This window comes from Amblyraja radiata, chromosome 19 (genome assembly GCF_010909765.2).
Source record: "Amblyraja radiata isolate CabotCenter1 chromosome 19, sAmbRad1.1.pri, whole genome shotgun sequence".
Taxonomy (NCBI): domain Eukaryota; kingdom Metazoa; phylum Chordata; class Chondrichthyes; order Rajiformes; family Rajidae; genus Amblyraja; species Amblyraja radiata.
This window is the reverse complement of record NC_045974.1, coordinates 36680337-36696985: the sequence shown is the minus strand read 5'-3', so window position 1 is coordinate 36696985 and position 16649 is coordinate 36680337. Positions and strand designations below refer to the sequence as shown.

Genomic DNA, 16649 nt, shown 5'->3' with positions numbered 1-16649 from the left:
CAATGTTCAATTTAATTTATTAAGTTATTCAGTACTACGTTTCATACCTGAAAGGTGTGTATTGTTCTGGCCCATGCATGTGCCAACTTGCATTTCTTCCTTACTTCTTTAAAATTCACCAAAATCTGCTTATTTTCCTTGTCATCCAGTAACAAGTAACGTGTAGTAGATGTATTGGTTTGTATAATTTTATCCTGCAAGCCAAACAAAAAAAGCTTTACAAGACCTTCTATCCACACAAGCACAAAAATATTTGGTGAAGGTGGCGTACCGTATGCTTGTCTTCATCCGCATGGGATTGATTATAGCAGTCTGGAAGTCATGTTACAATTGTATGAAACATTAGTGAGTCCACACTTGGAGTATTGCACACATCTGATCGTCACAGAAAGAATAAGATACAGCTATAGAGGGTGCAGAAAAGATTCACAGGTATGTTGCCTGGATTGGAGGGCTTGCGGGTGTGTGTCACTCTTACAGCATGTAGATATCGACTATACAGAGTCACTCTATCCCCACACAAATGGGTAATGTTCAATCAGGTATATTTATACCCCAATAATCAGCGATTCAGCAATACTTTATCTACAGAGCATTGTACAGCCTCTTGCTTGTTAAGATTGAAAGGTTCTTCCAAGAGGAAAGGTTAGCCCATATATGGTTTTGCTACAGAAGCTATTTTCCAGCAGATCAAGCATTTGTTTTTTTGACCATGTTGATCTATTGTTTGTACATTGTAATCAGTAGAGCAGAGGGAAAGAACCATTGTCTGATGTTTATATCATAAAGGAAAACACTCATGAAGTTGTGCTGTTATCTCACTAGAGTTATGGAAGAATGGCTCTTTGTTAGACTTGCTGGTGTAACAGGAGAAAGGTGAAGGCATTTCTTTATTGCTTCTAATTCTACAGCTGAATCCATTTTGTAACTTTAAAATCTTTGAACTTTCTCACTCATGGCATGAATGTTATTTTCCTCATTTATCATGCCATGCCTGAATGTTGTTTAGATCTTGCTGAACTCGGCGTACATTGTTTCACCCTCTGCTCAATTTAGAATGTAATTGAACGTCATGTGAATGTCCCCACATCTGGTTTTATGATGAAAATAAGATAATTTATGAAATAGTTGACAATTCTTGAGTGCAGGGCACTGAGAAACTCTTGCATTGTCTACGAAAATCACAACCATCTTCCTTTGTGCCACATGCGACTCCAAGCAGCGGAGTGCTTTTCTGTTGATGTCCATATGTTTTCTTGAAGCTGCACTCAATTAAATAAGTTGAGTGCAACATAGTGCAAGTTGAGTGAGAGTGCTGCTATCAAGGGCAGTCACTCTCACTTCTGGAATTCAATTAATTGGTCCATGTTTGAACCATGGACATGATAAGCACTAAAACCTAAACTGTCAATACTGCTGATAAAGAGTTGACTGATGAAGCTGTAATGAGTCAAATTTGATTTATTCTGCAGTTTGTGAAAAAGAGATACCTGGGCAATCCTTCACATTGAGAGCAGATGCCATATTTTTACTAAAAAAGTATGAAAAAATTGACCAAAATCCTAGAGAGCTTCCTGCACTCCCTTGGAAGATTACTGTTGCAAGAGTTCATATAATTATGGGAATAGCCCAGTAAGGGCAACTGAGGATATGCAGAAAGTACTGTTAATTTAGAACATGTTGATAATTCAGATCTGACAAATTGTAAGTATAATTTCAAGTAGTTAAGTCTACACACCATAGGGAATGCTTGATATTAACTCATTTTAGGCATTTGTCTATGTTCCAATAAAGAATGTTGATGTTAAGATACCTTTTAATTTTTACAAAAAGATCAAAGCTTTACCTCCGTGATAAAAAAGATTTCTCCATTACATAAGCGATTTTTTTCCATCCCCTTTGAATCGGTCTCAGACTCTGGTTTTGAGATTTTAGTAAAATCCACGACATAAGCATTCCTAGTGCAGCACACTTTGTCACCAACCCGGAAATCAAGCCTTTTTTTATGATCTCTGAAAAACAAATTAAATTTGTACGACTTTAATCAGTATAGTGTTTCCCATTTTGAACAGCATAATGTAACAATAGTGCACAACATACCTTAGTAAGATATCATTGCTGCATCAGGATCACCATTGACAGCATAAAGTACGACACCAGAGAACTTTTGTTTTTAAGCACAACACAGATGATGTCATGATAATATACAGGGTGATGACAAGGTACTATGTGATTTACATTTGCAGGAACACCCAAATTCTCATAATCAGAATAGAACCATGTGAGTGGTAAGAGGTGGTAGAAACTCTGTACCTGTACATGTAAAACGTAAGGCAGTTACTAATCCCATATTCCTTGACACCAAAATGCTGTCAAATTTTGGAATATATCCTGCAATTAAGTAATTGCAGCATTCTTGGGTATAAAATTTCAAAGGTTTACGATACCAAGTAAATCTTCACAACTTGGTTGAAGGCCAACTCCTTATTTTAATGCTATTACATATGGACATGCCAGGGATATCTCACTTAGAATAGTACAGCACAGCAACAGGCCCTTAAACCCACAATGTCCTATCAAACACAATATCAAGTTATACTAATCTCCTCTACATGCATGTGATACATGTCCTTCCAGTGATTAATATCCAAAAGCCTCTTAAATGCCCTATCATATCTGTCTCCATCATCCTCCATGGCAGCGAGTTCCAGGCACCCACCAGGCTCTGTATGAATAAAAAAATGTAACCTGCACAGCTTTAAACTTTGCCCCTCTCACCTTAAAGCCTCAAGAGTAGAGGGTACGATGGGGGAAAAAGCTTCCAACTGTCCACCCTTTCTATGCCGGATTATTTTATATGCTTCTGACAGGTCTCCTGTCAACCTCTGACACTCCAGAGAAAACACTCGATGTTTGTCCAACCTCTCCTCATAGCAAATACTCTTTAATCCAAGCAGCATTCTGATAATGTAGAAACAAGGAACTGCAAATGCTGGTTTACAAAAAAAAGACACAACGTGCAGGAGTAATTCAGCGGGTCAGGCAGCATATCTGGAAAACATGGATAGGCAATGTTTCGGGTCGGGAACATTCTTCAGACTGATTGTAGTGTGGAGGGGGGAGGGGAAGAAAACTAGAAGCGATAGGACAAAGCATGGCAGATAATAGCGGAGCACAGGTGAAGGAGGGTTCTGATAGGCACATGGTTGGACAAAATGATTTAAGTGTTGAGAATTGTGAAGTCAGAGGAAGGAATGCAGGTGGAGGCGAGGGGTGGGAGGAGTACAGAAATAGGTGTAAGTCCAGGTGGGGAGGAGAGAGGGGGGTGTTGGGCAAAAAGGGGAGGGGGTTGTTAGAGGTCACCTAAAATTGGAGGTCAATGTTCATATCAGTGTACCTCCAGTTTGTGTGTGGCCTCACACTGGCAATGAAGGAGGCCTGGGACAGAAAGGTCAGTATGGGAATGGGAAGATGAAGGGGAGTTAAAATAGTTAGCAACAGGCCATGATGGATCAAACGCAAAGAATACTAAAGAAAGAGGACATGCATTCTAACCAAAGTACTATACACCAGCAACACGAGTTCCTGACTCTGATACTCAATGCCCTTTACCAATAAAGGAAAGCATACTATACATCTTCTTCATCATACATTCTATTTGTGGTGCCACTTTCAGGGAGCTATGGACATGAATCCCAAGATCCTTCTGTACTTCAATGTTGTTAAGGGTCTTGCCATTAACGGTATACTTTCCCCTTATATTCGACCACCTGAAACCAACGCCTCACACGGCTGGATTAAACTGCATCCACCATTTCTGCTGATCTCTATCCCGCTGTATAGTGAGAGCCTTCTCTACAGTTTGCAACACCATCAATTTTAGTACCATTTGCAAGTGTACTAACCAACACATCTACATTTATGTTCAAGGCATTTATTCCAGCCAGAATAACACCTATCCTCCACAACCCTCTGTCACTGTGGGGCCCATGCATCATAATCTTCTAAACTATGCAGTATAGGCCTAGCCCAGTCACCTCAATGCCTCCTCATATAATAATTCCCACCTCACAAGTATTACTACTACAAACCTTCACCACAACAGTCCATTGCAAATATATCCTTCCTTCATGAAGGGGACCACTTTCTCTTTCTATATCAATGTCTTCCATTGAATTCTTAAATGTCCCAATCTTTGGCCATACTGCTCTTTATGACAACATTCAGCTGGACATCTATTTTGATACAACTTTTACCTTCTGCCATTAGCCACGATTGAGCCATTTTTCCTGCTGTGGATCTGCACTTTTTTTTGAACAATACACACAATATACATCTTTCATGCATTAATTCTTTAACCATTAGCCACAGTTAGTCTTACACATAACCTTGCATGGGATGCTTGTGTGAATAAGAAATCGATTTTCACTTCCCTCATTTGGAAATTTCAGGAACCTCTACCCATATCTCAATATTTAAATAAAGTCTCCGATCAGTTGCAACATAACTTGCAAATAGTATCAGATTTTGTAGAACCAAGTTTAAAAATGTTCTATTCTTCTGAGAATAGACGTAGTGCAGTGTTCAGAATATTTTAACATATTGAAGTGATTCTTCTCAAAGTCAGGCCAAGACTAAGCTTTCCCCAACCATGCCTAATATGTCCCACTGTGAAGACCCCCTGTCTGCAATGCCATTATTAATTATAAATAAATAGTTATTAAAAAATTAAAAATTAATTATTAATAATGTTGACAGGACGGCCCCTCCAGCACAGTCAGAAAATAATTCAACAACTACATACAGCAAGAGTTACCATGGGTATTCCCAATGGCCCCCATAACTTACAAAAGCGCAGCGTTAATAATTTACTGATTGCTTCTTTTTGTACTTTATCATCTTAAATCCTAAAAGACTAAAGGGCCTGTCCCACTTCCCCGAGTTACTCACGATTTCTCCCGAGTTTTCCCCTTGATTCAAACTTGGAGATGCCAGCCGTAGGAACTCGGGGCTATTTTTTTTTTAAACTCGTGAAAAATTTTCAACATGCTGAAAAAACGTCCTGACTTACCTGATGCCCGAGTACCTACGGTGGGCATAACGAGCCGTCATGAAATATCTACGGCCTCGCTACGGACTCAGGAGAATTCGTGAGTAACTCGGGAAAGTGGGACAGGCCCTTAAGCAAATGTTGCACTAAATTCTGAGATCTCCAAATTTATCTCACTTCTAAAATGGTTCAGGTGATATTCCTCTCACTACCTCTGATATGAGGCTCACTAATCTATAATATCCCTGCTTCTAATTTAAAGAGACTAATTTAAAGATCAGCTGGACTCACCCCTTGCCTGCCTGAACTTCTCAGCAAAATAATCAATTCAGTTGTCCCTCAGCTTTTGGAAGGCACATAGCAAAACACAGAAATGCTCAAATAACAAATGTGCCTGAAGGCGATGTAGCGTGGAGCCTCCACCCCTTCAATGCACTGGTCACCTGATGAGAAACGGCAAATGTAGTGACTGAATTTTGTCTCCTGTCAAAGCTGCACTCTATTTTAAAGGTATTTTAATATTTCGGTAATTTATAGACATCTTAAAAATACTTTAAATGTATACATTTTTCTTTAAAAGTAACTGCAATTTAAAAATTGTAATGCAAACTACAATTAAAGCGTTTATGTAAAAAATAACACTTTTTATATCCTAATTTCCAGTCTGGAAAAAGGAACGTGGATGCTGATCCTACACCAGGTCAGACTAACGCTAGTTAAGGAGGTAAAGATTCCCTGGTGTACTGCTGGGAAACCCCTGCAAGAGACGTTCTGCCACTCTTACTCTTTCCAACTGCCTCCAGGTGCTCCAGCTTCCTACCACATCCTGCAGACATGCAGGTTTATAGGTTAATTGGCCTCAACTAATTGAAAACAAATAAAAACTGCAGATCTTGGGAGCCTAAAATGAAAGATATTGAACCTGAAATGTCATCTTTACTTCGTCTTCCATAGCTGCTACTTAACTTGGGTGTTTCCGGCATTTTCTGACGTTTGCTAGACTAACACCTGGAATGGGACGTTATCTTATGAGGAAGGTTGGATAGACTAGCCTTGTGTCTGGTGAAGTTTAAAAGAGAGACATAGGACGATTAAAAGACAGAAGATCCCAAGGAGACTTGACAGTGTGGATGTGAAAGGAGTGTTTGTTCTTTCTTCTATAATTCTACCATGGTTTTACCAGTTTCAAGTGGATGATGGAAAAAGATAGAACCGGCCCTCAAGTCAAAGTCATAAATATGGAGAGGCTAATTTTGATGGCATCAAATTGGAACTCATAGTCCCTAGTGGCGGCGCTGGCTGCAGCGGCTCTCCGGCAGTCCTGTTTGTTTTATGTTTTTTGTGTTGTTTATTTCGTTTTGGCTAGTCCAGTTTTTGGTTTTTTAGTTTGTGTTTTGGGGGGGGGGGGTTGAAACGGGGCTTGCTGTCTCTCCCTGCGGGGGAATGCGACTTTTTTGTCGTATTCCCCTTCTCTGCCTCCGTCTGCACTGAGGCCTAATGGCGACCTCGAGGCTCAGGAGGCAGAGTCCGCACTGGGCTCGCTCCCGTGAGGACGGCCCGGCTCGGGGCTGGAACAATGCTTTTGTGAGGGGCTGTGACGCTCCCGTGAGGACGGCCGGCCCGAGGAAGGAACGGTGCTCCCGTCGGAGTGGCCGAGCTCGGGGAGGTACGGCGTTCCCAGCCCGAGTGAGGTACGGCGCCCATGTCGGGGCGGCTCAGCCCGAGGGAGGAGCGGCGCCCATGCCGGGGCGGCCCAGCCCGAGGGAGGAGCGGCGCCCATGTCGGCGCTCCCAGCCCGAGGGAGGAGCGGCGCCCATGTCGGGGCGGTCCAGCCCGAGGGAGGAGCGGCGCCCATGTCGGGGCGGCCCAGCCCGAGGGAGGAGCGGCGCCCATGTAGGGGCGGCCTGGCGCGAGGCTGAGACGGTAACGGTACTCACGTGAGGGCGATCCGACTCGGGGCTGGAACGGTGCTCCGGTGGCTGGGACGGCGTTCTGGTGGCGGTGGCCTGAGTCCGGGGTTCGGCCGCGGGCCAGCGGCTGCGTCAGCAGGACTGGTGGGCGGCAGCTTCGAGCACCCCGGGCCGCGGTGTTTTAGCCGCGGGACAGTTGTAACATCGCCCGGGGGGTATTGCCTCAGCGCAGAGGGAGAAGAGGAGGGAAGAGACTGGAGACCTAAGACTTTTGCCTCCATCACAGTGAGGAGATGTTGGGTGGACTCACTGTGGTGGATGTTAATATGTGTTTACTGTTGTTTTTTATTGTATTGTATTGTATGTATGACTGCTTCAATTTCGTTCAGACTTCGGTCTGAATGACAATAAAGGCTATCTAATCTAATCTAATAATAATTGCCTTGGAGAGGGCATTTGCAGGTAAAGAGACATTCAGAACATAGGAGGCTTTTAAAAGTAACATTTTAAGAGTTCAGGTCATCTTCCTGTTGGAACAAAGGGCAAGGCTAACAAGGTTACGGAACCTTGGTTGACAAGGGATATTAAATGTGTAGGAAAGAACTGCAGGGAAAAGGAGCTGCACCTGGACAGGTACTTGAATGAACAAGACAGAGGAAATTCAAATTAATGCAGACAAGTGGGATTAATATAGATAAGCATGATGGTCAGCCTAGACAAGGTGGGTTGAAGGGCTTGTTTTATACACAACAACTATCACTTTTGCTGCAGAATGTAGAACCAGAAAGAAACCCCTAAAAGATAACAAGGTAAATTTTATTTCTCTCTGAGAGGAGGTATTGAGTCTCTGGCACTCTCTTCCTGCAGAAGCAGATTCTTTGAAAAGTTTTAAGGCAAGGAAGGCAAATTATTGAAAATTAAAGGGGTGGAAAGTTTGCACAGGTAGATGGGAATACAAAGTGGAGTTCATCGTCAGTGGAAAAGGGTTTATTAAAGCTTAAAATGTGAATAACTCTTAAAATATAACAAGTTAAAAGTTAAAATTGAGATTTATTCAATCCATTCTTTCTTGTTGCGTCTCTTGTTGCGTTCTGCAGCCAGGGGAGGGGCACAGCTTCAGGCGGGGCCTGTCGGGGGCCGGTTGGGAGGGGTTGGGGAGTGCTGCCGCGGCCTACCGTTGCCTCAGGGCTCGAAATTAACGGTTGTCCGGGTGCCACTGACCACACAAAGTGCCGCCAGGCAACCTAAATGGCGAGTCATTTTGCCCGGCTTGGCAACTTGGTTTATACCGTAGACACAAAAAACTGGAGTAACTCCGCGGGTCCGGCAGCATCTCTGGAGAAAAGGAACGTGACGTTTTGTGTCGGGGACGGTTGTGGGAACGTGTGGCGTGACGGAGGGTCGGAGCGAATGACGGGCCCCGCACAGCAGCAGCGGCGACGGCTCCATCTCCTCTTCCTCCTGCACCCCGCCCGGCCTGATAACGGTGCTTTCAAAACAAACCCTTGGAGGAGGGAGGTATCGGTCAGAGGCGGGAGTAGGGTGGGGGGGGATTGGAGGAGGGAGACGAGCCAAAACACACTCGGCAGCCCTGCACCGCAGCCAGGATCGAACCCGGCTCTCCGGCGCTGCAATCGCTGCCGAACCGCCCCTGGACCATCCCCCCCACCCACCCGAGAGCCTCCACACGCCCGGAGGTGGCCAGACAAGTCGGGAGTCAGACTGCGCGGTGCCCCCAGGCCCACAGCCAGCGCAAAACACAGCTCACTCTGCCTGTCCCGCCAGGTTAACCAACAGCCCTGTCTGGATTGAGACAGGGCTGTAAGCGAGACAGGCAGTTGAGCTGCATTTAACGCTGGATTGAGCTGAGATTACCGTTCACAGAAGCCGTGTGTGTGTGTGTGTGTGAGTGTGAGTGTGAGTGTGTGTGTGTGTGTGTGTGTGTGTGTGTGTGTGTGTGTGTGTGTGTGTGTGTGTGTGTGTGTGTGCCAAGATATTCTGTCCGCGGTCCCCTCCATATTTTGGTTGCGATTTCCGTGCCTGGCAGATGTTGTCCGAGGAGCGCTGGCCTTCCTTCCCACCTCCTCTGCCCCTTCCTCTCTCTCTCTCTCTCTCTCGTACGCTCCCTCCACTCCCCTTATCCTGAGACCCCTCCTCTCCATCCCGCACTGATCCCCATTCCTGCCTCTATTCAGTCCTCACTGACATCCCCTGTGCTCCCCACCCCCCCACCCCCCCTATTCATCCTGCACTGATCTCCCTATCCACCTCGCATTGATTCTCCTGCCACTCCCCATCAATCGTACACTGGTCCTCCAATTCATCCTGTACTGACCCCCCTTCCCATCCATCCTGCACTGCTCACCCCTTCATCCTGCACTGCACCCCCCATCCATCCTGCATAGATCCCCCCCCCCATTCAACCCCACTGTCATCCCCTGCGCTCTCCCCTCACAATTTTACCTACTCCAACCAACACGCACTAATTCCCTTGCCTCAATCCATCCAATCCGCACCGATTGCCTTCTCAAGCCCCCCCCCCCCCACCCCCTCACCGCCATCTATCCATCCTGCACTGATTCAGACAGCCCCCCATCCCGACCCTATTGTGCTGGAAATGTCTTCAGAGCTAACATTGACTATGTTTGATAACGGAATGCGATCAAATATGTTTTAATTCCCAATGTTTTTATTTGTTTTAATCCATAAAGATGGATTAATTAAATTTTGAACACGTGAAACATTAAAACCGCAGTGTTCGATTGTCACTGACACGTTATTACAGAATTCATTTTAATGGCAAATCAATGCTGTTAATATGGAGTATCAGTACTGTAGTTATTTAATGAGCAACATTCACAACTATACGTTGGATTTATCCAGGTTTTACTTCTACAGTCAGTCATATACATCACAAATTTGGTCAGGAGATATTTCAGTTGAAATTTTAACGTTAATTCTGAAGTGGGAATGATGGAAAAAGCATTTATCAACAATTTTTTTTTTTTTTTTTAAATGGTGCTTACAAACTGGGTATCTTCATTGCCACATACATCTAATCTGAATGTCCGGTAATGTGGCGTCTTGACACCTTTAAATATATTACCAAACGTTTGCTGCATTTATGTCCTTTGGCCATCTCTTGTTAGTTAGTGTAATGTTTAACCTGTCAGATGGGTATAGTCAGTTTTAACAGCTATTGTCATAAAATGCCTTTAGAAAATTCCTTGCAACCTGTATATTTTGTTGTGGATAAATTATGTGGGAAGCGAGAGTGTTTCTGTACCAATAGCAATAACAACCCATGCTATGGCCATGTCATGATAATGTTCGGTCCTTCACAGAAAACATGCTTGCATCAATCTGTAGTGTGCATGGATAAGCATATATGTTATCAAGGTCCAGGATTTATTGACACAGGTTGATCATACGCTGAATAATCCAACCACATTTTTGTTTGGAAGTGGAAAGAAATAATGAAAATTGCATTAATTGCAATGTGTAAAAAGAGTTGAGATACCATATTATAATTTTGCTGCATGTCATTGTGGTATATATCATGTCTTGATTGGTGAATATGTTAGTTTGTGACTTTATTTGAAGCAGAAATAATATGTGAATGCTTCATTGAGCATAATTCCGACTGGTAACTTCGCACTTCGTCCGAGCACGCGTCATGCAAGCCATCTTAAATGACCACCTAAACTGTCATTTGGCAACCTAAAAAGCTGCCAATGGTTGCCCGGCTGTCAACAGGGGAAAAAAGTTAAGCGAGAGCCCTGTGCCTTGGTCTACTGCTGCCACTCCCAACCGGCTTCAGGCGGGGACTGGTGGGAAGCATCCTGCAGCTGGGGACGGGACAGCTTCAGGCGGGGGCCGGTGGGGGGGGGGGGGGGGGGGGGAGAGCAGCTTGCAGCGGGAGAGGGAGACGGCTCCCCCGGAGGGAGGGGCTGTCGGAGGCCGGGGGGGAAGCGTCCTACATCCGGGGAAGGGGGATGGCTTCAGGCGGGGGCTGTCGGGTGCGTGTGGGCGGGGGGGGGGGGGTTTGTGTGTGTGAGCGGGGGGGGGGGGGGAGGGGGGTGCGTGGGTGGGTGTTATGTGGGCGGGGGGGGGTGCGGGCAGGGGGAGTTGTGGAGAAGAGGAGGGTATCACAGGGGAGGGGGGCAGGAGCCAGCGAGGGGGACCAGAGGGGAAGGGGCTGGAGATGACGGTGCAATGGGAACTCACAGCAGTCGCTGGTCACTGGTTGTTCTCCTCCGGCGGGATCAGAGTCCTGGGTTGGGTTGGGCCGTGCCGTTTTCCAGTCCATCCGAAAATTGTGTCCGGTTGGAAACCTCCGCCGGCGATCCTCAGCTCCAGTAAAGACACGATGGCGCAGGAAGGGGCGGACCGTCCCGCGGAGTGACAGGAGAAAAAACAATCCACGCGGCGCTGAATGGCAGGAGAAGAGATCGATCTGCACACGCGCGATTTTAAAGATTTTTTAAACCTCACCAATTTTTACATTAGACCACCGATCGGAACAAAACGGTGCAATTGCAGCACAGGAGAACAGTGAGTAAGCGGGCGAAAAATCGTAGCACTATCGCGTACCTTTTTTTGCGTAAATAGAATGACCGCGAACCGGAAGATAACAAGATCAGAGCTTTAGTTATGTATAGATAGATGGGCTGCTGCTGTTACTATATATCCAACCAAACAATGTCAGCAATTGCTCGTACAACACAAGCCATTCATGCAGGGCCGGATTTACGTATAAGCTAGACAAGCTTAAGCTTAGGGTCTCGAGATCTACTCACCTCGCTGCCTCACCGACCATCCGCCCACCGGGACCTCCTACTCTTTGCCCGCTGACCCAGGCCACTCCACCACCCTCCAACAGCCCGCAGCCGTTGCCTTACCCGCAGCCTGGACTCAGCATCGGGCCTGAGGTTTCCACGTTGCAGATTCCCACTCCCCTGGGTTTGACTGCGCTGGATCCTAGTGCCAGTCCCCCTAACCCTGGTAACCTCAGTTGCTGTTCCACTGGGTCTTCCCCATCCCCCTCAAACCTTGGGACCCCTGCTCTTCCTCACCCACACTACAGTCCTCATACCCCCTCATCCCCAGACCACCAACCACTCCCTCCACCAGACATCGCCACGGCCTCAGTCCACTCACCTGCCTTCCTCCGGCCCCAACCCCCATCCCTGCCGCAGGCCCAACACTCCAGAGTTTCAAACGGCGATCCAGGTAAGGCATCGCCCGCTCCGCGGTGAATCCAATATGTATTTTAAAACCAACTGTTTAATGACAACATACAGTAGGATCTAAAAGTGTCACACTGTCACTGTCGGGTAGTCATGGTCCCCTAGTCGTGGGGGTGGGGGATTGGGAGGTGGGGGGGGGGGGGGGCGGGGGGCCTCACAAGTGAAATAGCTTAGGGCCTCTCTTCATCTAAATCCAGCTCTGCATTCATAGCTCTTGTTATAGCTTTTGGCAATTGTGTGTTACTCATGTCTTGTCAAAATGCAGCAATTTTAATATTCACTGAAATTTAGACAACACCCAAATCATACAGACTGCAAAAGCCGAGCACTTCAGGCACAATAAAGTAGAAACCACATCAAACTGTTATACACCTAATACAGCACTTACCGAGTAGAATGATCCGAATATTTCTTGCAGCAGAGTTCATTAATTAATGCACAATCATCCCTATATAAAAAGTCAAAAGTTGAAATGAGCATTTGTGCATCCAAGTGTGGAAATATTAAACGTACGTACATACTAGATCTGTGGTAAAACACATACAGAAGATATCACATCTCAGCTGCTACAACTTCACATGAATGTAATGAAATCAGAGATGCTCAGGCACGCCATTTCCCAAACCAACACAGTAGTGCAAATTGTATCACGTTCATTACATTATACAGGTTAAAAAAAGATAGACAATTGATGCTGAAGTCATAAAGAGTGATTTTTAAAAAGAGATTAATCATGAAATGCATACGTGTTATTTTGTTAAAAATGCTCTCATAAATAATCTTCCTTCTTAAGAGATATACAATAAAAGTGCTTCTTTCCCCCTCTTTTCACATCCCAATATGAGATTAAATTCTATTCATCAAGTAGTTTACGATATATCTCAACAGAATTTTGTTACACAAAGGATGGTGGGTGTATGGAACGAGCTGCCAGAGGAGGTGGTCGAGGCAAGTATTATCACAATATTTAAGAAACATTTAGACAGGTACATGGACAGGACAGGTGTAGAGGGATATGGGCCAAATGCAGGCAGGTGGGACTACTCTAGATGAGGCATGTTGGTCGGCGTGGACAAGTTGGGCCAACAGGCCTGTTTCTAGTCAGTATGACTAGAAAACTTTAAACTTTGGGCTACATACTATTTAGTTCTACTTGGTACGTCTTCACCATTTCACTTTTTAACATCCCTTTCTTTGTTTTTGTAGTGGCATCTTTAAGGGAAAACTTAAAGAATTTCACTCCCAAACTTTCCAAAAATATAGTTACCGTCTAAATGCAATGAACTGCGATGTCACATGATTCTCAAGTCCTGGGGCACCTCCTAACAAAACATTGATAGACTCTTGAAGAACTACCAAAGAAAGAAGAAATAGGCTGTTATCACACACCAATACAACATAGCCAGATCCAGATATAATGCATTGAAAAAAAATTGTTGTATATTTTCAATTTATTTCTGCTCTAAGAGAAGCAAGCTTCTATACTTTTCATTCGGCTAAATGGCATCCTACATTCTTCTCATTACGTTATTGAACATAAGCCTGCCTTTGAACGTGCAATTATGCCTCATTCCAAACACATTTCAAGTTTTAGAGCATAGACGCAAAATGCTGGAGTAACTCAGTGGGACAGGCAGTATCTGTGGAGAGAAGGAATGGGCGACATTTCGGGTCGAGAGCCTTGCCTTCACAGTTGTAATCACCCAGCCACTTGGAAACAATATTCAACTGCATTAATCCATTTGGGACTTTGGTGGTGCAGGACTAGCAGACTTTCCAAACTATTGGATGTTATTTTTATTAATACTTCTGTAGGAGCCATGAAGCTTAAGTCAGTATTATTATCATGTCTGATATGTTTAGTTTTAGTTTTTATCTGCCTGTACTTTTGTAGGTGGGATTTGATACGTAGCAGAGGTGTGTTCTTTTGTTAGAGGAGTCTGGCGCAGACTCTCAGATTAGAAGTTTCAGTTTGGTGTTGGAGAATGAGGGGAAACAGTTTTCTACCATGATCACGACACACACGTTACGAGACGACATACCTTTATAAGAAGAAACTTTTATGTGATTTATATGATGTGAATGGAACAGCGATTAAGAACGGAAAGTTATGAGTTATTTCTTTGTTTTGTATCACTTCAATAAAAAAGCAATTAATCAAGAAACAACGTCTGGAAGATTCATCTTTGCTGTCTTATGTGTGAAGTGAGTGCATTAGGCTTTACCTCCAAATCATCTCCGATAATTAATGGCTATTGAAGTTGGACTTTGAGAACGTTGTAAAAACTGCCATTATATTAAGTAGAAAACTGTTACTACCAGGAAAAGTGGTAGCCAAAGCTGATTCAACAGTGGAACCGAAGAAGAAGCTGAATCTCTGCCACAGATTAGAGCTTAAATCCTGGATCAAAGAATATGCTGTCAACTGACACGGTGGAACCTGGGGCATTAGAGGAAGAGAAGACTTCACTGACCGAGAGGGCTGTGAGTAGATCGATTGCTTGCCGTATTTGAAAACTGCCAGAAGCATTAAAGTTTAAAAGGCTATGGGAATATTCTATAGACAGAGAGCATGCGGCCAGAAGCTGATTTACCTTTATTTGAAGATTAGTCAGCTAGCATTGAGTGAACGGCCTTGAAATTAATTGGATGTTTTGGACTTCTACAATAAGGCCAGCTCAGCTAGTGAATGTTTACAAGATTCTGGCTAAGAAAACCTTTCGAAATAATGATTGTGTTGAAGAAGCGGAACAGGCTGTTTTAAAAAAAAAAACTTGTATAACGATCTGGCAGTCAGCCATGGATACACCAAGTCATGGAGCAATGGACAGGTGAGTACGAAGAGTAGCCACAAGAGGGAGCCGTGGAGCCAAAAGAGATAAACCAACTGCACCGAAAAGGGAGAAGCAGCCCACTTGGAAAGATGCCAGACGGAATGAAACAAGTTATGGAAGCAGATAGCCGAGGAAATTGAAATCCAGAAGAAACTGATGAAATTAGATGAGAATGCGAAGATGGTGCAATCTAATCTGGAGCAATTATTCAGCCTCAGCCACAAGGTTGGAGAAACACTAAACTCATTGATGAGTTTACAACTGCCTGAGGGAGAACTCGAGAGGCACACCCAGTGGTTCAAAGAAGGAGTGGAATTTTTCGATGGTTTTGTAGAGTACGTAGAGAAGTGGTTACTTGAAATTGAACAACTACACAGGCCCGTACGAAGCTTTTCAAAACGGGGGGTGGCATGACAGGATTCAAAAAACCTAATGTGAAATAATGTGCGCGCTGCGCACATCACGAGCACGAAGCATGAAGTCCCTCGATGCCAGGGTCCGGGGCCCGTTTAAGGGCTCTGGAAGCTCAGGGGTTTTAGATGCTCTCTGAAAGGAACATAGGAAAGGAGGGGGGAGAGTGGGCTTGGGCAGATGGGTGAAGGGAAAATAGTCACAGAGTGCTGGAATAACTCAGCGTGTCAGGTAGCATCTGTGGAGAACATGGATAGATGACATGTCACAGAGTGCTGGAGTAACTCAGTGGGTCAGGCAGCATCTCTGGAGAAAAGGTATAGATTACATTTCGGGTCAAGACCGTTCTTCAGTAATATTCATGATGTGACATGCATAGACATTCCTGAATGTTACCCAAACCATCGTGAGCTACTTTGTTACAGTGCTTGCCCTCTCCTATAACATCTCTGCTGCCTTGGGTGATGCAGGACAGGACACAAGCTTTAGGACACGGTGTGAAGCTGTTGCCGTCTGTCCCAGCCTGGTAAAAACCTGGATGGAGTGGATTTGGAGAGGATGTTTCCACTAGTGGGAGAGTCTAGGACCAGTGGCCACAGCCTCAGAATTAAAAGATATTCCTTCAGGAAGGAGATGAGCAGGAATTTCTTAAGTCAGAGGGTGGTGAACTGTGGAATTCATTGCTGTGGAGGTCAAGTCAATGGACATTTTTCAGGAGGAGATTGATAGATTCTTGATTGATAGCAGTGTCAGAGGTAATGGGGAGAAGGCAGGAGAATGGGTTTGAGAGGGAAAGATAGAGTTATAGAGTGATACAGTGTGGAAACAGGCCCTTCGGCCCCGCATGCCCCATCTGCACTAGTCCCCCCTGCCCACGTTTGATCCATATCCCTCCGAATCTGTCCTACCCATGTACCTGTCTAACTGTTTCTTAAATGTTGCGATAGTCCCTACCTCCTCTGGCAGCTTGTTCCATACACCTACCACCCTTTGTGTGAAAATCATACCCCACAGATTCCTATTAAATCTTTTGCCCTTCACCTTAAACTTATGTCCTCTGCTCCTCGATTCACTTACTCTGGGCAAAAGACAACCATATCTATTAAAAATCATGAATTTATACACTTTTACTAGATCATCCCTCGTCCTCCTGTGCTCCATGAAATAGAGTCCCAGCCTACTCAACCTCTCCTAT

The 16649-nt window shown here is 44.8% G+C and overlaps 1 protein-coding gene across 1 annotated transcript in view; it reads right to left on the bottom strand.

The window, feature by feature from the left end:
* The window catches only part of LOC116984140 (DNA helicase B-like), a 45966-nt gene that overhangs the window by 2792 nt on the left and 26525 nt on the right, over nucleotides 1–16649 (bottom strand). Inside the window, exons 8-11 of the mRNA XM_033038261.1 lie at nucleotides 13477–13561; nucleotides 12598–12657; nucleotides 1847–2012; nucleotides 48–194 (exon numbers count right to left, since the gene is read on the bottom strand). Of these exons, the coding sequence (XP_032894152.1) occupies nucleotides 48–194; nucleotides 1847–2012; nucleotides 12598–12657; nucleotides 13477–13561 (458 nt within the window). The remainder of the gene's footprint in view (nucleotides 1–47; nucleotides 195–1846; nucleotides 2013–12597; nucleotides 12658–13476; nucleotides 13562–16649) is intronic.